The sequence below is a fragment of the Aulostomus chinensis genome, chromosome 6 (assembly GCF_037954235.1).
Source record: "Aulostomus chinensis isolate RoL2024-O1b breed Wild chromosome 6, RoL_Achi_v1.0, whole genome shotgun sequence".
NCBI classification, from domain to species: Eukaryota; Metazoa; Chordata; class Actinopteri; order Syngnathiformes; family Aulostomidae; genus Aulostomus; species Aulostomus chinensis.
The window spans coordinates 6,302,520-6,325,932 of record NC_141325.1 but is presented as its reverse complement, the minus strand read 5'-3'; the positions used below and the strand labels follow the sequence as shown (position 1 = coordinate 6,325,932).

The 23,413-nt window shown below is 42.1% G+C and overlaps 4 protein-coding genes across 5 annotated transcripts in view; all 4 read left to right on the top strand.

Moving 5' to 3' along the window:
- The first annotated feature begins 648 nt into the window (after nucleotides 1-648).
- On the top strand, nucleotides 649-5,464 carry gal3st1a (galactose-3-O-sulfotransferase 1a). Its single transcript, XM_086206069.1, has 3 exons — nucleotides 649-1,443; nucleotides 3,286-3,436; nucleotides 4,117-5,464. The coding sequence occupies exons 2-3, from the start codon at nucleotides 3,309-3,311 to the stop codon at nucleotides 5,264-5,266; spliced, it is 1,278 nt and encodes a 425-aa protein (XP_086062195.1). The 5' UTR covers nucleotides 649-1,443; nucleotides 3,286-3,308; the 3' UTR covers nucleotides 5,267-5,464.
- Nucleotides 5,465-6,809: 1,345 nt separating this feature from the next.
- On the top strand, nucleotides 6,810-13,896 carry lztr1 (leucine zipper like post translational regulator 1). Of its 2 annotated transcripts, none has more exons than XM_086205287.1 (19): nucleotides 6,810-7,426; nucleotides 7,509-7,571; nucleotides 7,639-7,695; nucleotides 7,781-7,860; nucleotides 7,964-8,072; nucleotides 8,222-8,305; nucleotides 8,462-8,519; nucleotides 8,611-8,750; nucleotides 8,841-9,042; nucleotides 9,652-9,762; nucleotides 9,841-9,933; nucleotides 10,043-10,138; nucleotides 10,394-10,580; nucleotides 10,681-10,850; nucleotides 11,141-11,424; nucleotides 11,800-11,949; nucleotides 12,413-12,518; nucleotides 12,609-12,689; nucleotides 13,136-13,896. In XM_086205287.1, the coding sequence occupies exons 1-19, from the start codon at nucleotides 7,275-7,277 to the stop codon at nucleotides 13,250-13,252; spliced, it is 2,340 nt and encodes a 779-aa protein (XP_086061413.1). In that variant the 5' UTR covers nucleotides 6,810-7,274; the 3' UTR covers nucleotides 13,253-13,896. The 2 variants fall into 2 exon arrangements, with proteins under 2 accessions (XP_086061413.1, XP_086061412.1); XM_086205286.1 differs by having other exon boundaries at nucleotides 10,391-10,580.
- Nucleotides 13,897-15,170: 1,274 nt separating this feature from the next.
- On the top strand, nucleotides 15,171-16,144 carry cldn26 (claudin 26). The gene has a single exon (XM_086205285.1). It carries the CDS (start codon nucleotides 15,171-15,173, stop codon nucleotides 15,825-15,827), a length of 657 nt encoding a protein of 218 aa, XP_086061411.1. The 3' UTR covers nucleotides 15,828-16,144.
- Nucleotides 16,145-18,859: 2,715 nt separating this feature from the next.
- The window catches only part of aifm3 (AIF family member 3), a 17,868-nt gene continuing 13,314 nt past the window's right edge, over nucleotides 18,860-23,413 (top strand). The window contains exon 1 of the mRNA XM_086206066.1: nucleotides 18,860-19,272. The gene's annotated coding sequence lies outside the window, so the exon portion shown is untranslated. The remainder of the gene's footprint in view (nucleotides 19,273-23,413) is intronic.

Here is a 23,413-nt window from a genome sequence, read left to right as displayed (position 1 = left end):
GGTGTAGATGACGAAGGCGATGGCGCTGTGATTGGTCCACACGAGGGTCGAGGGTGTAGATGACGAAGGCGATGGCGCTGTGATTGGTCCACACGAGGGTCGAGGGTGTTGATGACGAAGGCGATACCGGTGTGATGTCGGCGGGCCAAAGGCCAGGCCAATCATTACCCGCGCTCTTCAATCTCTTCATTCAGTCGGTGGCACTCCCTGTCCCCTTACACCCCTCCCCTTTCACCCTCATCTGCATTCCACGCATGCCCACCCAGTTCGAGTCTCAGCCTGGCACTCTGAGCGCCCGTAGGAAAAGTCACGCCCTACTCAACAAAAGCAGCATTGTGGTTCCCGGGCGTGACGAGTGTGGGATGAGCAGCAGCGTGTCAGTGTGCTTTCTAGCAGTCTGGCCTATAGTGTTGAGAGCGAGAGATGGAGCTCACACACACTACTGGTTGAGGCGGTGTGAGGGCACATTGCTTCACCCTGGCACACACGATCAAATAGACTCATCAGTCATGGTTGGAAGTTCATTTCACGCTCTGTTGAAACAACTACACTGTAGTTCAGTAGATTGTGTTGGCTGTAGTTGTGCAAGTTGAAGATACTGACGAGAATAAATACTTGAATGGATGTGATATTGCTGGAGGTGGAAATAATCATATTTAGACAAAAATTAAAAATGTAGCCGATTTTACTGTCTGGACTGTTAGGATGTCTGTCTGTAGGCAGTCTGGGTTTATTTGTTTCATCTGTGGTCCAGAATGTAGACGCTCTCCTGTGTGTGTCTCCTCATATTGCATGTACGGTCTCAGCTCTCCAAATAAGCATTTCAAACAGCACAGACAGAGACGTTTTGATCAAGTGGTACAATTGCAGCCTTTGTTCATTGGCTTTCTGCATTTGTTCTTTCTACGCTGTTGTCCACTCCTCCTATCAGCTTGCAGCTCAGATTCTAGCGTCTGCTTTCAATAGGCTTCTGTATGTAGACACAGAAAAGGGACTATACTCTCGCTCTCTCTCACTCGCTCTCTCCCTCTCTCTCTCCCCCTCCCGTTCTCTTTTACTCTCCCTGACAAGTGCATGTCCCCTGACAGAGACCCTGATGTCACAGGTAGCTAGATGAGCCTCCCTGCAGTGCTTCATTCAGCAAGATCAATTTTGGAATTGAGAGTTAAGGGGGAGGCAGCCCGAGGCATCAGGTGTGCATGCAGAGGCAGAGAGAAACGGGAGACGAGCAGCAGCCTGTAAATGAGTGAGCACTGGAACACTCGACATGTGATGAGAGCAGTGCAGGACTATACTGGCTCTATGACACCATGTGCATGTTCACATCAGACTGAAGATCCGTAGGACAGAGATCAACTTGTGTCAGTCCCTTCTTTCTGGAGGGCTGAAGACTATGCTGCTGGATAAGAAACTCTTATTTTCTCTCACGATTTCTGCATGAAGGTAAGAATCATTATTACATTTAGATAAAAAAGTAAAATACTTCACACCAACAGGGAAATATTCACATAGAAACTGTCATGTAAGGTTGTTGTTGTTTTTTTTATTGTTTACTTGTAAAACAGTACAACAGTTTAGTCTGCAACCATACAAAGCACAAGATAAATATCTCCAGGCTAAACCCAAACTGGTGAGATAACATTTTAAGATAATGACTCCTTTGACGTGGTGTACGAGGACAACCATTGTGGTTGGTTTTGAGATGACCAACAAGCTTTATAAGGTTTGCAAAAATTAAATTATGATGATAAAACTGCCATATTTATTTCCCTCAGGCTAAACTGGCCACAAACGTCTCCTCTCCTTCTCTTTACCTACTAAATGGCCTCTGACAGCTGAGAAAAAGCTCACTCGTACCGCTGTAACCCTTGTAACTCTGTTTAGAGAGGAATGTTTGCACAATGATACCGAGAGAGACTGAACCTAAATGGGAACTGTGCCGTTCAGGGCACCAAAGCTCGTAGAGCAGTACCAGTAGAAAACCTCCACCTGTAACTCTGAGCTGGACTGCATGTAATGATGAATAATCAACACAAAAAAAAACCCAAATCTCAGAACAGCCAGAAAAGATGAAATATCCGGATGCTCACAAGTTAAAAAGCTGCTTTCGATTCAGCGTGCATCCTTTTTATACTCTGGTCTGTCGGGTGCTAAAGTGAACCGGACCTAAGGAACTAATGAACGTATGAAGTTGCCTGAAGCACTGAATCATATAAAATACAAAAAAAAAAGGACTCAGTTAATACCTGAATTCTCATGTCCTCAAATAGTAGCATGGTTATATTTAAAGAATAAAGATACGCGTATGGGTGTGAATGGGAATGGAAGTGTACTGGTCTGACCTTCCCTGGATGCCAAGCAGCATCTCTGATGCTCAGTTGTGTGCTGTGTGTACTCCTGTGGACAAAATCAAACACATTTTATTATTTAATTAACAATAATGAAATAACTAAGATTTGGGCAAAACTAATATGAATTTCAAGTAAAAAAAAACAACAAAACAATCAAAATCAGCTGCCTCAAAATCCATGACGACAACGCCAGTCTCACCACAGGACTGGTTTCATTCATTCAAAACATTTTCAAGCAGCTGGTTTCTTTGACGAAAATGCTCAGAATTTTATTCAGTGAAAACTGGATGAGGATGACGGGATGCAGACCTGGTTGTCTGGGGCTTAACAGGCAACGGCCTTTGACTTGCTGTTGCATTAATGCTGTTACATTTTGCACAACCGCTATCTGGAAATGTGGATTTCAAAAAATGTTGCGTTTCAACATTCTGAAGCTGACGTCTGAAGCAGTCATCACATGATGTCAGCCAGTGCTGCTGCAATATCACTTTCCACAGGAATGCATAATTTATTTTATAGGACAGGTGACAAACACAGGGTTGGCCATTTTGCAGCTCACAATACACTTTCTTTAATATGTTAATGAGGTGGGGGGGCAGATGAAAAGAGGTCAGCTGAAGAGTCAAATACAGACAGATTGTGCCTCTGTAGTTTAATATTCTTGAGGGGGGGGGGGGCCTTCTAGCAACCAAAGGGTCGCTGGTTTGATCCTCACTACCCCCTGGTGACCATGTCAAAGTATCCTTGAGCGAGATACTGAGCCCCTAATTGCTCCTGATGGCCCTGAAATGGACTGGCGACCCGTCCAGGGTGAACCCCACCTTAGCTGGGATAGGATCCAGCCCCCAGTGACCCTTAACAGATAAGCAGTATAGTGAATAGATGGATGATGGCAAGGTGTTTTTTGTTGTTGTTGTTGTTGTTTTCCCTCAAGGTAATCCTTGACTCTGCTGGACCATGACTGGCAAGACAGGGAGGCAGTGGAGGTCCACGTGCAAGAGTCTGGTCCTGGGTGTCCTCCTGACCAGCTGCATAATCCTGCTCTACTGCCTCTCTTCTCCACAGGCCGACTTCAGCCTGCCTGAGTAAGATTCAGCAAACTGCTGCACACAAAAATTGATGGCAGCATGTTAATATGCTTTACTTGACATTTTTAAGTTAAAATACACACCATACATTTGACCTTATTTTGCAGTAATTATAGTTATGGAAATATAAACTTTTTCTTAACCTGAATGATGACATTGATAAGAGCAAGGCCTGATAAATATGTCCCAACTAGATTACTGCTGTGGACATTTTGACAAGTACTATGCTTAATGTGAAAAAGCTACTTTACTTGCTTTAGTTTGCAACTTTACACTTATAGATTTAATTGCAGTTTGTATAATAACTATAAATTAAAATACAACTTAATGCGTGGTATTTTGTGACGGTAGCGTGTTGGCACATTTTCCTGCAAATAATTTTGCAACAAGTTAAGAAAAAATATAGGAGTGCAGGACTTTTATTTGTATTTACCACAAAAATTGACAATCTGCTGAAATTATAGTTTATTATAGTTGTATTATTTTATTTCTAATGCCAGAGCAGTGTTACTTTTGTTGGATGAGGTACATTTTGCTGCTAAATCATACCTGCTTTTACATGAGTTGCACATTTAACGCAGGATATGTGTATTGAAATGATTGGGTAAGAGTTGTAGACCTGTTTTATGAATGATATAATATCATTTTGTTGAGGATTGTATCATTTTTCTCCGTAGAGTGCCAGTGCCGTACTCCTGCGCTCACCGTCCGTCCCAGCTCCACACCAAATCAGCTACAAATGGCTCACAACAAAGCTCTGGCCAGACCTGCTCTCCTAAAGTGGACATTATGTTCATGAAGACCCACAAAACAGCCAGTAGCACCTTCCTCAACATCCTCTTCCGCTTCGGGGAGAAACACCAGCTCAAATTTGCCTTCCCTGACAGCAGGAATGACTTCTTCTATCCTTCTCCTTTCCAGCGTTCCCATGTTAAAGACTACAGACCTGGAATGTGCTTCAACATTATTTGTAATCACATGCGTTTTAATGCACCTGAAGTGACCAAGCTGCTCCCCCAGGACACCTCCTACATCACTATTTTACGAGACCCTGCAGAGCTCTTTGAGTCATCTTTCCACTACTTTGGGCGGCTGGTGCCTTTCACCTGGAAGGTTCCAGGGGATGACAAGCTGACTGAGTTTCTCCATGACCCCCATGGCTACTTTGATCCAGAGGGGTTCAACTCTTTCTACCTCAAGAATCTGCTGTTCTTTGACTTTGGACAGGCCAACACTCTGGAGCTGGATGACCCGCGGGTGGAGGAGGGAATCAAATCCATCTCTGAACAGTTTCAGCTGGTCATGTTGGTAGAACACTTTGAGGAATCTCTCATACTGCTCAAGGACGCCCTCTGTTGGGAGATGGAGGATCTGCTTTTTTTCAAGCTCAATGCCCGCAAGGGATCTACTGTGTCTAAACTTACTCCAGAGCTGAGGACCAAGGCCCTTGAGTGGAATGCTCTCGACTGGAGGCTATATCAGCATTTCAACCAGACCTTCTGGAAAAAAGTGGACGTGTATGGACGGCAGCGCATGGCTGAGGATGTGGCAGAGCTCAGGAGGAGGAACGCAGAGATGGCAGCTATCTGCATTGAAGGGGGTCAGGCAGTGGAAGCTGGCAGCATCCAGGAGACCGCCATGCAGCCCTGGCAGCCCATCGGAGAAAAGTCCATCATGGGTTATAACCTGAAGAAGAATATTGACAAGGCCCATCGCAAATTGTGTCGTAAAATGTTGATGCCGGAGCTTCAGTACTTAACAGAGCTTGGCGTTAACCTGTGGATCACCAAGCTGTGGGGTCATGTCCGAGATATTATTAACTGGTGACTGAACTTGTGAGCGAGACAGGCAAAGTGAACACTGATAAACTGTGATAGCAATAAATACAAATGTGACTTTGTGAGGTTTACAGTTCTCTCGCATTTCAATCTTTTATCAGACCTGAGCATCCATCAGCTTGTTTGAATTTCAGATGTTCGTGTACTGTAATAAATCTGGGGGGTGCTTGAGAAAAAAAACTTGCAATCTACAATTACTAAACCAGTTTATAAATACAGATGAGGCCTTTCCTTCTGTTTGTGAGTCAAGAATTGAATGTTAAAATAGTCTGAGAATCAGCGTTAATTGTGATGGAGCAGCGGAGAACAAGAATAGTATGTATGCCCTTAATAGAGTGAAGACCAAACCATCCCTGCAAACGTTTGACAGCACTCTTGTACCTGGAGAAAATGACACTGAAATCCCACAGATATGAAAACTCTGAATGTTGTGTTGCATTCCTATGTCTAAGGAGGACTAATCCAAAATTTAGGAGTTACTTAAGAGCTTACAGAGATTTGTAGTGGCAGATAGTTAAAGATATTTCAGCTGCAAAAATATTATAATTCACCCTGTTCCAGTGCATCAGAAATGGAACATGAAATCACTCGTAGTCACTCATAATTGGTGTAATTCAGCAATATTTGTATGTATCTTCTATATTTAGTTACGGATCCAGACTGACTTCTGCTGTCTTTGAAAAAAGTGAAAATGACGTGTAGTAAAGTGTTTTTGACTGAATATCTGACTGTGACTTTCACTGCACAAATAATGAAGAATAAGATTGTTCTGTTTATTGTACATGAATGTATATGATATCTGTGTAACATATTTTAATAATTTCAATGATATATTGATTAAGTGGACTGAAATAAAGCATCAGTGCCTGTGAGGGGATAAGCAACTTTTCGCGGTGTCTATTTGAGCAAGTGGATTTTAAAATATATTTGACAAGCGCCAAAGTGGCAATTAATGTTTTAAGTATATTTTTTCTTCCTGTTTATCAGTGTTAAGGAGGAAAAAAACCTAATGATTTCTACTGTGATTCTTTGTTGTAAAAATAAAACAAGAAAAATCCAAAGAAAGGTGAATGTTTTATGTGTGAACTGAATAATCCCAAAAATTTAACTCTGTTCAGAAATGTCTTGTATTATATTATTTCCCCACTTTAACACTATCACTGTGACTAAATTCAATAAAAAAATTCCAAAATCGTTGTATTAACCTGTTTATTGTTACTAACAGGTTAGACTGTTCATTGAGCAACTTCTCTTGATAATAGAAATAATATGCAGAACTTCCCCTCCTTCGTAATTTAAGCACAATCAAGTGTTATCACATTTTGCCATTAGGATCCAACAATCATGTGTGCAAAGTTTCGTGAAGATCGGACTTTGAACGCCTCCGGGCTCAGGCCCTAATTAACTTCTGTTGTCCCAAATAATCCTAAAAGAGTTCATTGCACCATCTGACCGTGATCTATCTGCTCATGCCGGAAGTACTCCCGCCGCTAGGGGCAATGATGAGACGTGATCTCGTCATTGCAATTTCGGGGGCGTGACTGGACGACTGTGCTAGCTCGCTTGTTTTTACTCGTGTCATTTTTAGTCATTTTGGTGCCCTTCGATGTCCATATTATATTGACTGAAGCACAAACGGGATGAAATAGGTATCTAAGGGTATTGTTTCATCCATTACTTTAAGTTTCGGGCATGTTTTACTCGCCGTAACCGCTAGCTGTTTCGCAGCTTTGCAGTAGCACTGACTGGCAACTACTAGCGATGCTGCTAACAGTTGTTTTTAGCATCGCCCGTAGCTAACAGCTACATGGAAGACTAAAACCCTCTGAAGTAGACTCCCTTTTTTTTTTTTTTTTTGTATTTTTGCTCGTAATAAAAGAGCCAGACAGCTGCATTAGCCTTACGCTGGAATACTGACATTAATAATGACAGTAGCTGGAGACGTTTTTCCAGATCAGTGGCCCTGAGAAGTGCACCAGCTGGATGACTTAGCAACAATGTCCTGTAAATCTACTAAAGTAGCCCCGAGTGTTGACTTCGACCACAGTTGCTCCGACAGCGTGGAATATTTGACACTTAATTTTGGTCCTTTCGAGACTGTCCATCGTTGGAGAAGACTCCCTCCATGTGATGAGTTTGTTGGAGCAAGGTAACCTATCGACGAATGAACTGAAGCGTCACTGTTACACCTGCGTGTTTATTGACTCCAATCTCACCTTGGCCTATTTCAGGCGCAGTAAGCACACCGTTGTGGCCTACAGGGATGCAATTTATGTATTTGGGGGAGACAATGGGTGAGTATAGGCCTCAGTGTTTGGCATGCTGTCTGTATTAAAATCAACTAAAATTATCTCCCAACAGGAAGAACATGTTGAATGACTTGCTTCGATTTGATGTGAAAGACTGCTCATGGTGTCGGTAAGATTACTGTACCGTGCCAGAATATTCTCCACAAATAAGATAAACAATTTGATTGGATGCTGGACTCTGGTATATTTTACAGAGCCTTCACTACTGGAACTCCACCTGCTCCCAGATATCACCATTCAGCTGTAGTCTACGGCAGCAGCATGTTTGTGTTTGGTAATTTCTGAGTTTATACTCTTCATAATCCACTGCCATTGTTTTCCACTGATTTTGAATCTGTTCAATTCTGATGTGTATGTGGGATTTGACTTTATTTTAGGGGGCTACACTGGCGACATCTACTCCAACTCCAACCTGAAAAACAAAAATGATCTTTTTGAGTATAAATTTGCAACAGGACAATGGACTGAATGGAAAGTGGAGGGCAGGTAATACATTTATTTACTATGTCTATGAGGGACAGATGTTTGCCTGCACTTGGTTGGTTGTTTGGGGCAGAAAATAAATGTGGAGAGAATAATTTCAAACAGACAGACTCAATTAAGATGTTTTTAATTTGTCCCTGGCTCTGTTTTAGCTTGCCGGTGGCCAGGTCTGCACATGGGGCCACAGTCTACAATGATAAACTGTGGATATTCGCTGGCTATGATGGGAATGCCAGGTAGGATTCTATGATACATCTACATCTACATCTACATCTAGATACTGATACATCTACAAATTTTATACATCACCCACGTATATATATATATATATATATATATATTTTTTTTTTTTTATCTGAACAATCTTGATGTATATTTTTTCCATCCTGTAGGCTGAATGACATGTGGACCATCAGTCTGCAGGACAGAGAACATGCATGTTGGGAAGAGGCCAGTATTTGTTTTTCTTCAATTTAATCGGTTTAACATGCTCAAACGTTTAATGTGCCAACATCCGTGTTTCTGTCTTTGTCTCTTTCAGATTGATCAGAGTGGTGAGATTCCTCCATCTTGCTGCAACTTCCCTGTAGCTGTTTGCAGGGACAAGATGTTTGTGTTTTCTGGTCAGAGCGGAGCAAAGATCACCAACAACCTCTTCCAGTTTGAGTTCAAGGGCCACATGTGAGCAAAATCTTTTTTGTTTCTCCCACCAACTCGTAGTCACTCATCAAGTATTTGGAAATGTTTGATATTTTTACTCCGTCTCCTCAGGTGGACACGCATCCCCACTGAACATTTACTGCGAGGCTCTCCTCCACCTCCACAGCGACGTTACGGTCACACTATGGTGGCCTTTGACCGCCATCTCTACGTGTTTGGTGGTGCTGCTGATAACACTTTACCCAATGAGCTGCACTGCTATGATGTGGACTCTCAGACCTGGGAGGTGATCCAACCCAGCCTGGACAGTGAGGTACAAACCTAATGGGTCCACACAGCCCACAGCCATCGTGTGATTTTTCGCAAACATTCAGTGGACCGGATGAGGAAGATTGCTGGGTTAGTTATGTCACATATTTGGAGGACAACTGCGATTTTCTCTAACCTCCTGAGCCCTTCTGTCCTGTACGCGTGGGTCAAAATGATACAAAGAGTTTTTCCGATTTTGAGCAAATTTTGTGGTTGGAGCTCAAATGTTTTCTTTCAGTATTGGAACAATTTAAATCATTTTGGTCCTTATCAATGATTTTGACCCAGCAACATAAGGAAATAGCCCCTCAAGTTGAAAAATATCCGAACTTTTAACATCTCATCACTTCTCCTTTTTCTAATTTAATCTCTTGGATTATAAACTCTACCAGACGCTTTCCTTTTTAGTTTAGCTTCTTTTAATTGAACACCATAAGGGACATGCTTTTGTTTCTGATTGAGGTAGAAGGGCCTAGGAACTGATCTGTAGTGCGGCCCTGGCGTATGTAAATACTTTTTTTAATGAATGAATCCTAGAATTCCAAAGACATGAATGATATAATCCTCTCAAACTTGTTCCAGTGCTGAATTTCCTCTGTCCCCGACTCGTCAGATGCCCAGTGGGAGACTTTTCCATGCTGCTGCTGTGATTCAAGATGCCATGTACATCTTTGGAGGGACTGTCGACAACAATGTTCGCAGCGGGGAGATGTACAGATTCCAGGTTGGCCTTTGCTGGGAACAGACAGTGGAGTGTAGTTAGCTATGATAATTTCTATAAAAATGTTCCTGCTTCTTGCAGTTTTCCTGCTACCCCAAGTGTACTCTCCATGAAGACTATGGCAAACTGTGGGAGAACCGTCAGTTCTGTGATGTGGAGTTTATTCTAGGAGAGGTGGGTTTTTTTTGGCTGTGTGTGATACTGGAAATGAAACTCCTTCTTTACTCAGTAAAAGTGCGAGGTGTTTTTCACATCATCAACATCTACTCGGCGCTGTTGACAGAGGGAGGAGAGGGTTCTTGGACATATTGCCATTGTGACTGCAAGATGCCAGTGGCTACGGAAGAAAATCCTTCAGGCTCGGGATAGGCAGCGACAGGTGGGTGTACTCTTTGTTTCCTGTGAATATGAGTGACAGTAATCTGTTGATGTGTGTCTCATTATGTTTCAGTGGCATGTTTACATCAGATCAACGTATGCCAGCTGTACAAATATTTAAATGACTGAAATATGCTTTGCTGCCTCCATGATCCCCTTGTTAGGACATAAAATTGATAAAAGGAATACACAGTCATGAACCTGCCTGAATGTGAACATGAAGTCTGACACAATCTGCTGTCTCTGTATCCAGAAGACCAAGCAGGAGAGCAGTGAGGAGAGTGATGAAGGGGCACCGGGAGGAGCGAGGGATATCCCAGGAGGCAGCAGGCCGTCAAGCAGGCAGCCATTGCTCGAGGTATCGATCAGGGAAGCAGAAGCTCAGCCTTTTGAAGTCTTAATGCAATTTCTCTACACTGACAAGATCCAGTACCCACGCAGAGGTAGTGCTTTCCTGAATTTTTTTCTGATTATCCTGTTTCTGAGTGCTATAATCATCAAAAAAGAGATGGAATATAGATTTATTCTCGTCCGTCTGCCCAGGTCATGTACAGGATGTTCTCCTAATCATGGACGTGTACAAACTGGCCCTCAGTTTTAAGCTTTCCCGCTTGGAACAGCTTTGTGTGCAATACATCGAGGCGTCTGTCGACCTTCAGAATGTTCTCAGTGTTTGTGAAAATGCCAACAAGCTACAGCTGGACCAGCTCAAGGTACACAAGCGTAAAACATACTAAGCCCAGGCTGCAAGTGTGTGTGTGTGTGTGTGTGTGTGTGTGTGTGTGTGTGTGTGTGTGTGTGTGTGTGTGTGTGTGTGTGTGTGTGTGTGTGTGTGTGTGTGTGTGTGTGTGTGTGTGTGTGTGTGTGTGTGCGTGTTTTGTTCTTTTTTACTGACCCCTAGTGGTTGAGGCTCATATTGAATGTACAATCAGTAATAAATTCAAAACCTTCACCAGTGAGGAACCAGAAATAATCATTTAGTCTGTCTTCTTTCTCTCTTCAGGAACACTGCCTTAATTTTGTGGTGAAGGAGTCACACTTCAACCAGGTGATCATGACAAAGGAGTTTGAGCATCTGTCCACTCCGCTGATTGTGGAGATTGTGAGACGAAAGCAGCAACCACCCCCTAGACTGTACTCGGACCAGCCTGTGGACATCGGGACGTCCCTGGTGCAGGACATGAAGTCTTACCTGGAGGGAGGCGGCCTGGAATTCTGCGACATTATTCTACTGCTAGACGGTCATCCCCGACCTGCTCATAAAGCCATACTGGCAGCTCGGTCCAGGTAGAGCCCCTGACTGGCTATGTTTTCATCTGTGTGTGTGCGTGCAGTTTATTAAACCCTTGTCATGTTGTATCCTTTGTTGAATTGAATACAATTTCAACTTTGTTTTTATTTGAGAGAAGGTTTGGAAGTATAATATTGAATTTGCCTCTGCTGGAGTGTGATCCATAGTTTTATAATCATCTTAGGGATTTCTACAGTAAAAGGATCACACAGTTGGTACAGTTACTTTTTTGTAATTCTAATTTGTTGACGTCATGAAGAAACACGTCTTCATTGCCTCAGTAAAAAGTGATGAATGTTGGGAGCCCAGGTGTCTCAACACTGTCCATTTCAGCTCAGATGCATCTTAAACTTTACTCTTTGACTCCTCAGTTACTTTGAGGCAATGTTCCGCTCCTTCATGCCAGAGGACGGTCAGGTAAATATCTCCATCGGTGAAATGGTTCCAAGTAAGCAGGCGTTTGAGTCCATGCTGCGTTATATCTACTTTGGAGACGTCAACATGCCTCCAGAGGACTCCCTGTATCCTTCCCAAACTAAAGCCCTGTTTATACTCGTTTGGATTTAATGCAATGGTGGAATGTTAGGAGAGGTTTAATGATAACGTGTCACTGAGTCTTCAGAAATAATAGGTGCAATCATAGACTAGTGCTGCAGTATAACAGTAAAAAGAGAGTACGCTAAAGTGAGCCGAGGTGCGCTAGGGTTGTTGCAGTCAGCATCGAGTGGCTTTTAATGGATCTACTGAATAAAACCCTTCCGCTCCATCTTTCTTCAGTCTTGCTCAAGATGCACCACAGGGAGTCCAAAAGAAATTGAATTGTTTTGTTAGAATGGTATCTACTGGGTGTGTGTGTGTGTGTGTGTGTTAGTAATTTTTGATAAATGTTATATGGCAGTTAACATGATCACATATCCGTTTCACATGAGTGAACTGTTTAAATTGTCAAGAGAGGTCATTCTACCCTTGACCCTCGTTCAACAGGTATCTCTTCGCTGCACCGTATTATTACGGTTTTTCAAATAACAGGTTGCAGGCTTACTGTAAGCAGAATCTGGAGATGAACGTGACTGTGGAGAATGTCTTACAGGTATTTATGTGTTCAGCCACTGGTGCTCTGTGCCTTAGGGATATTTAATGCAGTTGTAGTCAGTTTAATATGTATTCCCCTCCCTGTTAGATTCTGGAGGCTGCTGATAAGACCCAGGCTCTGGACATGAAGAAGCACTGCCTCCACATTATTGTCCACCAGTTCATCAAGGTGGGTGGGCTTGTATCTGGAGCCCTGGGGGTTTGCTGCCCACTCACTGCAGCTGAGCTAACCCTGTAGTCCCGGCATCTTTGTGGGAGACTTGACATCTTTGGCCTGCTAGTGGATCACCCTCCATTTTCCCTGTAGTGGGGAGACTGTTTACAGCCGGGCCGGCTGTACAAGCACCTCATCACATAACCATCAGGGTCATAGTGCCACTCTGATTATTGTTTGTTATTCTAAGAAATAGTGAAGCACTCAATTCTAACCCTCTGTCAATGGAGTGTTGTGTTTTTGTTGAGCTTTCTTTTTTTTTCTTTTTTTTTCTGCATATATATGTTAAGCATGAGCAAATCAAGCGCTGCTTATCCCTCATTTGACTCTGTTTGACTCATTGTCTTCTTTTCATTTATGGCTCATTTTTTTCATTTTTTTGCTCTCCTCCCCTTCCAAAGGTATCCAAGCTCCCCAACCTGCGGTCTCTCAGTCAGCTGCTGCTGTTGGACATCATTGAGTCTCTAGCTACACACATATCAGACAAGCAGTGTGCCGAGATGGGCTCCGACATTTAGGATGACGTGGAGAGATGGGCTAATTTTCCTCTTCTCACAGAAGCCATATATCTATTTGTAGTCATTCCTCCTCCCTACATGCAGTACTTTGCTTTATGTTGGACCTCGCATGTCTCAGCCCCATAGATGCCTCTTATTCAATCACTATCAAGTCCTTTTTGTTCCTCAAGCTGCATCTCAATGAGGAGCTGAAAAATACCCTTTTTATTTTCAGTATGTCATTTATTTATTGTCTGTACACAGAACAAAATATTTGTCCGTTTTATTCTTCTTAGTGTTGCTGCTGCATTTTTTTTTTATAGAAAAGCAGTTTACTGTAATAAAAACAAAGAAAAGAAACCCATAGAAATGTATTGCCTTCAACCGTCTTAAAAAATACGTCTACTATTGATCTGTATCCAACACGTATTGTGCTCTCTGACGCAGTTAAACCGGGATCAAAGTCATTATATGAAAAATATTTGTGGCGATGTGTGTATGTATATCTGTTACATGTGATTTTAACCTCATCTAGGCAGAACTAACAGACGTGAGCTCACAGTAAATCAGTGTGTGTCCAGTCCCATCTGTATGCTGGTATATTTACCCACGTGGGGTCCATGTATTTAAGGCCTTAATAAACCTCATAGAAAGTGAGTCATGTTAAACTTGGTGTCTGCTCCTTCTCCACAGTTGTGTCATGAAATGCAGAACCACTGGAGGACGGTTCAGAAATAATGTTTAATAGTAAACTGATAACTTATGTTATCTATCTTATCTAGTATTGACCTAAAGCACTTGTAACGCCACCTGAAGAAAAGATGAAATCTTCCACCTGTCACCAAGCCAGCTTCAGTTTCTAGAGTTCTGTGGATGACAAAGTCGGACAAAGCTCCTTGGTTTGAGATAGACTTTCCTGCAATCATCTGCAAGATTAAAACTATACATATATATATATATATATATATATATATATATATATATATATATATATATATATGTATGTATATATATATATATATATATATGTATGTATATATATATATATATATATATATATATGTATGTGTATATATATATATATATATATATATATGTATGTATATATATATATATATATATGTATGTGTATATATATATATATATATATATGTATGTGTATATATATATATATATATATATATATGTATGTGTATATATATGTGTGTATATATATGTGTGTATATATATGTATATATATATATATATATATATATAGCTGAAATGCTAGGCAATGATAAGTAATGAAATTAAATGACAGAATTTTCTGCTCATTGCAAGTTGTACTCTGAATGTCTGACAGACAGAGATTTCACAAAGTGTTTGACTCTTGTTTGTTTTGCTAGAGCACAAAGAGCCATTCATGGTCCAGATACTTGAGACTTTTGGCTAATTAAAAGTTCCTCCCTAGATTCAGAGTCCATGTATGACTGGGCTAAAGTGCGGTCTCATCATTGAAAAAAACCCTTAAAATGTTAAGTTAGAAATAAATGCTTTAATTGATGAAGTGAGTTTAAGAGCTGGTGGAATTGCTGTCCTCGTCACCTCCCTGGGGAGTTCTTCTCCTGTCCATGTGTTCCAGTGTGCACAGCATGCTCATGTTTCATTTATTTAAGTCTACTTGTGCACACAGGCAGTCCAGAATCCCATTAGATGTATTCGGTTTCGTTTAAAACCAGTGTTCATTGTTACTGTGATGACATTGAACACTGATACTAAACAGTAAGTCTGTTGTCGTGCTGCAGACCTGGATTATCTTTTTATTAAAGGGCCAAGCGTACTTCCTCAGGTGGGACGGACTACACGGTCACTTTGGATCTCCTAACCTGTCCTTCAGCCCTGCACAGTAGAGAAGCAGCAGGCAGTGGAAAGTGTACGTGTGCGCTGACGGAGGTGGAAGATGGTTTTTCTAACAACTAAAATGATGCAAAGGGCTGCGTTCTTTGTGACGTTTGGGGGTTTGGTGACCTCTTTGATCACAACTTTCCTTCCTTTGTGGAAGACGATGAACTCTGACCTGAATGAAGTGGAGAACTGGTACTCTGGACTGTGGCACACCTGCCTCTACACTGAGGAAGTGGGGGTACAATGTAAAGCCTATGACTCTGTCCTGGGGCTGCCTTTGGACCTGCAGATCTCGCGGGTCCTCATGTCTGTGTCTTTAGCCACCGGAGGTTTAGCTCTGCTGGTGGCCTTCCCTGGACTGGAGGGGATTGAGATGTTCTCCAGCCTGCCTCGCCTGAGGAGGGTGCTCCTGATCCTCGGAGGGGTGCTGTCCTGGGTGTCGGGGCTCACCACTCTGGCTCCAGTCTCCATTGTGGCCTATACGACTGTGGTGGAATTCTGGGACCAGGGTTTTCCTGATGTGATGCCACGCTGGGAATATGGAGAGGCCATGTTCTCAGGCTGGTTTGGAGGTTTGGCACTGGTCATTGGAGGGACCCTCCTCTTTGTAGCGGTGTGTATGGGGGATCATGACCAGCGGCCAGAAAGAGTTCCCAACAGCCCAGAGAAGAAGCACAAGACGCAGCACTACCTGAAGACAGAGGTCTTGTAGATTTCCCGCTGAATAAACATGTATTAATACTGTACTATCACGGTATTATTAAGTAGATTCGTTACTGATACCTTTAAACGCCTTTCTGTACATTCTGCTTGTTCGTATCGATGGATTGAACTGCTATAGTCTTGGAAAATGAGCACATTTTCTCTTTTATTTACCCGGTAAGAAAGAACAATATAACAGTATCAAGGTATATCTTAATGATTTAATGATTGACCTAATGATTCTACATGCAGTCGTAAAGCTGAATATCAAATTCATTGTATATCAGATTTAACTGTGCATTAATAATCTCCAAATGGACCTCAACAGGAGAATTTGGTTCAAACTGAAGAACAAACTTGTAATTAATCAAATGATTTTTGCTCTCAAATCGATGGGCACATCTTTTAGTGTAGGAAGGATGAACAAGAAATAAAAGTTCTGTATGCTTCATGAATGGCCTGTGACCATGTGTACAGATGAGAACATGCTTCAGATAAGAAACATAAACAAAGTGTTCATTAAATTGGTAGACAAAGTTTCGGTATAAATTGACTGAATGGAAGAAGTCTGGAGCAACGCAGGTAGATTAGGATTATAAAAATCGAACAACCGTAATTTAGAAATTGAAGTACTAAAAAAAATACTAAAATGAGATCTAGCAACCTGAAGTATAACACGGTACACATCATCATGTTAGAAGGGGCCCCGCCAGTTCTGAACATCTCACATAACTGCGGCAGACGCGGCAGACGCGGGGTCTTGGAGCCCACTGACTGAAAACAAGTGGATATTTTGATAAGTTTTACATTCCTACAGCCTCTCTGTGTTGAATTTCATCTTCGAGGGAGGAAAGAGGAAGCACCAGGTTTCCTGGCACATTAGTGCTTAATTTAGCTTTAATGAGCTGCTGTACAAAGCAAATATTAGAACTGATTTCATGAATTCTTTTGTCCGATTTTTGTGTATAACCACAACGCACAAAATGTCAGAATAACTGGTTGAGATTAAGTTGCAGGGTGTCCAGCTTGTGTTTTGAGTGACTTTTTAAAAAGAAATTTAATTAATTTATTTAAATGCCAAGCAGCCAGGTTAAATAACTGCTAAGTTGACATTTATATTTTGGCAAATCACGAGAATAGACTGACTTGCAGTACATAATGCAGTATGCTACAAAGCCCTATATTTAATCATCTCATGAATGTAACCCAGTGAATAAAATAAGCATTCAGTTTGATTTTAGGAGGATGTAATTTGTCTTGCTGTACTTTTCTGAGTTATAACAAAAGGTATGATTTTTTTTTTTTTAAATTATACATAAATGTAGGCGGCACGGTGGTGCAGTGGTCAGCACTGTCGCCTCACAGCAAGAAGGTTCCAGGTTCAAGCCCCGGCTCCATCACAGGATCTTTCTGTGTGGAGTCTCCATGTTCTCCCTGTTCCTGTGTGGGTTCTCTCTGGTACTCCAGCTTCCTCCCACAGTCCAAAGACATCAAGAGGGGACGAGGCTGATTGATACTCTAAACTGACTGTAGGTGTGACTGTGAGTGTGAATGGTTGTCTGTCTATACGTGTTGGTCCTGAGATGGACTGGCGACCTGTCCAGGGTGAACCCTGCCTCTCGCCTGAAAGCCGCTGGGATAGGCTCCAGCCCCCGGTGACCCTTAACAGGATCAGTGGATGAAAATGGATGGATGGATGCATGAATGGACATATAAATGTGTTTTCAACTCCCATTTTTGATACAATGTGAAAAAAACAATGTCTTACAAAGTATATGTCTGATTAAAAAAATGAATACACAACTCTTTTTAATAGACAATATAATGTTATTTTAGCAAATCTTTTAACAAACCAAAAATCATATCTGTTTTTTATAATTTTAATTCGTAAAATAATAGAAATAATAATGCCAATTCATTCAGCAAAACTGAAGGTTTCTTCAATGATCTTTAAGAAATGGACATTTGTTGGGATGTTTCTTGTTTAGTAATTCTGTCTTATTTGAAGTGTAATGAGCTCTTTTGACCAGAAATTAGACAAACAAATCTGGCAAGACATTGTGTTTTTTGCAGTGACAGTCAGGATGGACTGCTGGTCTATGCACTGGGAGAACCTGATCATTCACTTTATTGACATGTGCTCCCCCCCCCCCCCCCCCCCCCTATAAACCCTCTACCTCACTCACACATGCTTCCCTGAGTGGCTGCTGAACCCCTGCAGCGTGCAATCCAAGCATATGGACACTGGTGCACGTGTCAGCTGCAGCACAAAGTGAAAGGAATAACTTTCAATGAGCTCATCTGAAATCCAAGAGTTGTAGTATCTTTGTTTCCATTTGGACATGTACCTTGGCCTTGTAGTGCTGATATAGTCTCCATGTTGACACTGTCATCATTCCCTTGAAAGATCATCCTGCGTGTGATCTGGTCAGCAGTTGCTTGAAAGAGAGAGTTCCTCACACAGTGGGAGCATACAGGAATGGGAATATCTTGGCAGTTCATTTCTATAAGACTCAGTTTACCTTTTTTAATCCTGCACCGTACCCCCCTTACTGAGACTGCTCTTGCACTCTTACTCTCACTGCACCACACACTGAGACAAGCGTAGCCGCGCACACATATGCAAAAAGAGTCATTCCAGTGTTCACAGAGTGTGTTGCTGCCTGGAGAGTAGCCCTTATGTCTCCTGGACATTAGTTTGAATAGAACAAACGTCTCCCTGGTAAGTTTAACAATAGCTGATACTCCTGCAGTAGCACATGCAGCCTTGGCATGCAGCACAGGCAGTTGTGATAAGTGGGCAGTCGGGGCAAGCAGTGCAGCAGGGAGGGCAGCAAGTCTTTGATCTGGCTTAACTGGCAAGTCAAGTCTTTGACATCTGAAGGCGAGGCTGAAAGGATCCAAACAGAAAAGCAACCAGCCTCTATGAGGGAGAGAGAGAGTGTGTGTTGTGTTGTGTTTGGGAGAGAGCAGAGGGGTGGGAGGGAGCGAGCAGGGGACGGTGAGAATTCATGCTGTGTTAGCATCCCCTCAGCAACTCCATCAATACTGCATACAGCTAAGAAACTGGCAAAGGTCCTCTGTGCTGCATTCGCAGGCTCCAACAGCAAAAGAGAGCAACTCCCACGACCAGTCGGCTCAGTCTGCTGCTGGAGGGGAACTCACACCAATACACACTCACACACACATACTCACACACCCATACACACACACACACGCACGCACACACACTCCAGAGCGTCTGCTGCATCAAGACGGAGAGGAAGAGATTGAAGGAGGGTAGGAGGGTGCAGAGGGACACACTGGCTGGAAGTACTCCAGTGGAGAGAAGAAATCCCAGAGAGGGACAGGATTGTTGGGGGACTAATATGCTGCCGAGCTCCGCAGGGGAAGCTGAGCTCCAGGGAGTTTGACTGGATCTCAGTGCACCTGCTCCATCCTCACCGCTGCCATTGGTAAGAAAATTTTTTATCATTTTTACTTTTTAGCAGATGAGTCACTGCTATCACTCTGGATATGTTGTTCAGTCTTTGCCTTTATATCTGCACATACAGTACTTATATAGGAGTGCACATCAGATCTCATCCCTGGAGAACCCAGTACTGAGGTGCAGCATATTTGTTTATAGCATAATACAAAAAACAAAACAAAAAAACAATTCCACATAGCTACTACACATGTGTGGGAGAGAAAACACTGGTGGCTGGTGAAGTCTTTGATAGTCAGGAGTTTGACAGGAACCTCTGAGCATACGCATGTTTGTTTGTATGTTTTTGTTTGTGCGTGTGTTCACACTGAGAAATTGATTCACGGCAGAATTGTTGTGTGGCAGCACAGCTCTCCTGTAGCGGTGCACACCCCTCCATAAACCACAATTCCTGTTTTTCCATGACATCATGGAGGTTTATCAAGACAAGGGATAACGACCTGACAGAACTCACTGGTGCCGCCTTTACTGAGGAAAACAGTGCACAGAAGTTTTTAAGGGGAAACCAGATGAAGTGATGCTCGCGTTTCCTCTTCGAGGGAGTGACTGTGTAAAAGAGTAAAAAAAAAAAGACGGACTAATTGTTGTTACTTGAGCATTGTGGCACGCTTAAGCCCTGATCATGGGAAGAAACATAGTTCATTAAATAATCCTTTTTAAACTTTCTGAATCACAAAATAGTTCATCAACATCTTGAACCACCTGATTTTGCTCATAAGACAGGAATCACCTGCAAGAAAACAATTCGAAACATTTGTTCATTTCCAGGAGGCATCGTGAACTGAACACTTGCCTCTCCTTTCCCACTTCTCTTGTCTCTTTCCATTTTGAACTATAGAAACAGGAAAGCTAAAAAAAAAAAAAAAAGTCTCACACTGTTATTCTCTGGTCTCGTACACTGAACTCCTCGTAACCTGGGGGTAAACAAAATAAATAACAGCTTGCACAGAGAGCACTTTTGCTCAACAGTTTGTTACTGCAATCAGGGGATGAATCATTCGGCTTATCTTGTGTTTCACAAACCAGGAGACCAGGAGACCATGCGACATGTGAGCGAGGCAAAGAGGTGCGGTCAAATATTAAGTCTGACTGTGATGAGCTCTTGTCTTTTATCAGTTGAGGATCAGAGAGCCCTAATGGCTAACCAAGGACTAACAATCCTGCTGAGCAAGCGTTTGAATAAACCCTGTTAGGAGCCAAATGAGCAGCTAAAACAACAGTCTTTTAGTTTGATTGAGGTTCATTAATTTTGCCAGGACCGATAAACTTCTCTAACATTCTTTACAATTTGGATGTTTCAGCGTCTTTTCCTCTGCAGCTTGTTTTTTTTCCTGGTGGGTATCAGTTTTGTTTCTGTCTGCAGGACAACAAACCTCTGCATTACAGAGGACGGGTCCTGTTCTGCACATGTCAATATAATTTCATGACATTGCTGAGCACAAGTGTTTTGAAGGTTCACTTTTGAGGGGCGGGTGTCACCATCAAGGCACTTGGCGCTCAACATTCCTGCTTTTTTTTTTTTCAGTTTACAGTTCAACCTGCTCACCACCAACCGGAGCTGCATTTGCTAATTCTCCCCCAACATTCCTCTAACTGGTATTACATTTGTAGGGAAGTGAGTGAAACTGACAGCTTGTTTGCAGGCAGGATTATTAGCACTGCTTGGGGACAGGCCCAACAGTGAGAGACTGGGATCTGCGTCATATGTTGTGAGGACCAAATCTGCTTAACCTACTTTAGTTTTGCACAAAATATCTTGGGTTTGCTGGAACTCCAGGATGGCAGCTCTTTCCGTTCCAATTTGTTGTTCATCAAATTTTCAGTTGAAACAAATTATTAAAGGGACAAGATGTGAAGCAGAATCAGCCCAAACAGACTCCAGACATTGAAAAGTGACACTACAAGTTGCTTTCTGTATTTGGTGTTCCACAGAAATTGGGATTAATAGAGCCAACAAGTGAGGGAAGACTGCTGACAGCATTCCAGAGCCCAAGATCATCACATTGCCTTTTATTCCAGCCAACAACAAAGGTGAAGTTAGTATTTAGATCTTGTACTTCAGAAAAATCAACACGATAATGCAATAAACTCCATCTCATATGAAAGTCCTGCATTCAAAACTCGAATGTAAAAGTAGAGTCCTGTTAAAAAAAAAAGGTCCTGTAGTTTGAGGGTTTTTTTGGGTAGAAAAGTTTCACTTTTATCCTCTGGCAAACAAACACAAAATTTAGATGCAACAACTCAAACTCAGCAGCAGAGCTGCGGGCAGTCAGACGAGATCTTTCCATTTGTTCTGTGGAACTTTGCTAAGCAGGGCGCCATTCAACGCTCCACACGTTTTTTTTTTTCTCTCTCTCTGAAGTTCAAGGACATTAAGATGTGCTCAGAATATCAAGCAGTCCTTTTGGTTTTACCTCAAAAGGATAATATGGAGATGGATTGCTCCATGTTGAGCGATACACCTGCCATCCCGCCTCTGCTCGGATTCACAGCAGCCCGAGGAACAACTGTATGTGAGGCTGAAATACCAGAGCTGGTAGAAAAGTGAGGGCAACGTGGCAACAAAACAAGGGGGATTTTGAAACTCAAGGGGCCCTGCTTCCCTTTAAAGCGCAGTGTGACGAGAAAGTTAATAGGTGTTGGACTGCTGTTAATATTTAACAGTTTCCCATGCAATATGCATGAACAAAGGTAACTATGTGTGTGGAAATGTTCCCAATTAACATTATTACTTCCTCTTAACAAGCACTAACATGCTACAAAGACGCAGTAAACCATCTTGAGTCTGGTCGGCACTCCAGAGCAACTTCAGTTTCTCATGATGAATGAATCAATCACGCTCTGACTGTGACTGATCAGATAGAAAGATGATAATCTCTCCACTTTGAGAATCTGGGCTCAATATCAATGTGATTAGCTAACCTCATTAGTAAAAACCATCTATTTTCATCTCAAGCTCTGACCGGTCTTTTCCAGTGGCAGAGGTCAGGACTTTGACATCCTCTGTAGCTTCATTGAAGAGTGGGAACAATTCAACCCTTCAAATCGGACGTTGTGAAATGCAATAACACAGTTGTCCCCGAATATCCCTCCTAACTCACTACACGAGTCAAATATGGAAATTCCCAGGAATCAGAATGATGTCATTTTTAAAGATCAAAGATCAATATTTCACCTTATGTTGGCCACATTTGATAAAATCAAAAACGATTGGGGAAAATGGAATTATCAAAAACATAAATGGCATAGAATCGGATGGGGGATCTTATCCAGAATTAAAGAATGTTCATTTCAAACTCTAAACTCCTCAAAAACGTATTCCAGCGTCACAGATTCTTAAAATAGAGGTCACGAGAAAAAAAAATGTCACACACTTTTTGGTCTTGTCCTCGTGTGGACTGCAGGAGGGCTGTTTTCATGCACGTTGGCTTTGGGACTCAGTGTGCAGAATTGATACCTTTCAGAGTACTAACACATCATCAGTTATTCAGGATGAAAACAAAGGAGAGCATTATTGCTGCCGCATCTTATTACTCACTCGCCGTTGAATACTGATGCAGTGGAAATCATTTGATCCCAAAGCATCTTTATGGCCCAAAGAGTTCATGGTGTTCTTAAACCTGGAGGCAGTTTTGATTCTGTTGGGAGCCCTTTGATTAACTACATAGTAAAAAAGAATTAGTCCAGTGTTCTCATGAGGTTGAAATGAAGTGATTTAGGGGCCAAAATTATCAGAATTTTTCCACTATTGATGGAGAAGCAACCGTGAAACTGCTGCAATGCAGGCAGTCGTCCATGTCAACCGCCGTCTATTAAAAGTGCTGTTTTTTTGCTATTGATTCTCTCTGATTGTTAATATCAGTGACAACAGGAAAGTGATCCCTACACAGACGAGGGCGTAACTGAAACGATATGTTACCAAGTGATTTATTCTGCAGGAGAACGTTAGCTACTAGGTAATAACACGACCTCCACTCTGGCGGCAGCTCCTGTTGCTGCACTTTTCTCCTGGAAAAAGTCTGTTGGTTTTTGATTTCTTCTCATATTTGACCGATAGTTTCATCCTGGTAAAAACAACCACTGCAAACATGACGAGCTTCTAAACGCAA

Bases quoted from the DNA above. Each gene is read 5' to 3' on its own strand.
- lztr1 (XM_086205286.1), top strand. From the start codon at position 7,275: ATGTCCTGTAAATCTACTAAAGTAGCCCCGAGTGTTGACTTCGACCAC. The intron at 7,861-7,963 runs GTAATTTCTGAG...ACTTTATTTTAG, and splicing joins CAGCAGCATGTTTGTGTTTG to GGGGCTACACTGGCGACATC. The intron at 10,851-11,140 runs GTACACAAGCGT...TTCTCTCTTCAG, and splicing joins TACAGCTGGACCAGCTCAAG to GAACACTGCCTTAATTTTGT.
- cldn26 (XM_086205285.1), top strand. From the start codon at position 15,171: ATGGTTTTTCTAACAACTAAAATGATGCAAAGGGCTGCGTTCTTTGTG.
- gal3st1a (XM_086206069.1), top strand. From the start codon at position 3,309: ATGACTGGCAAGACAGGGAGGCAGTGGAGGTCCACGTGCAAGAGTCTG. The intron at 3,437-4,116 runs GTAAGATTCAGC...TTTTCTCCGTAG, and splicing joins GCCGACTTCAGCCTGCCTGA to AGTGCCAGTGCCGTACTCCT.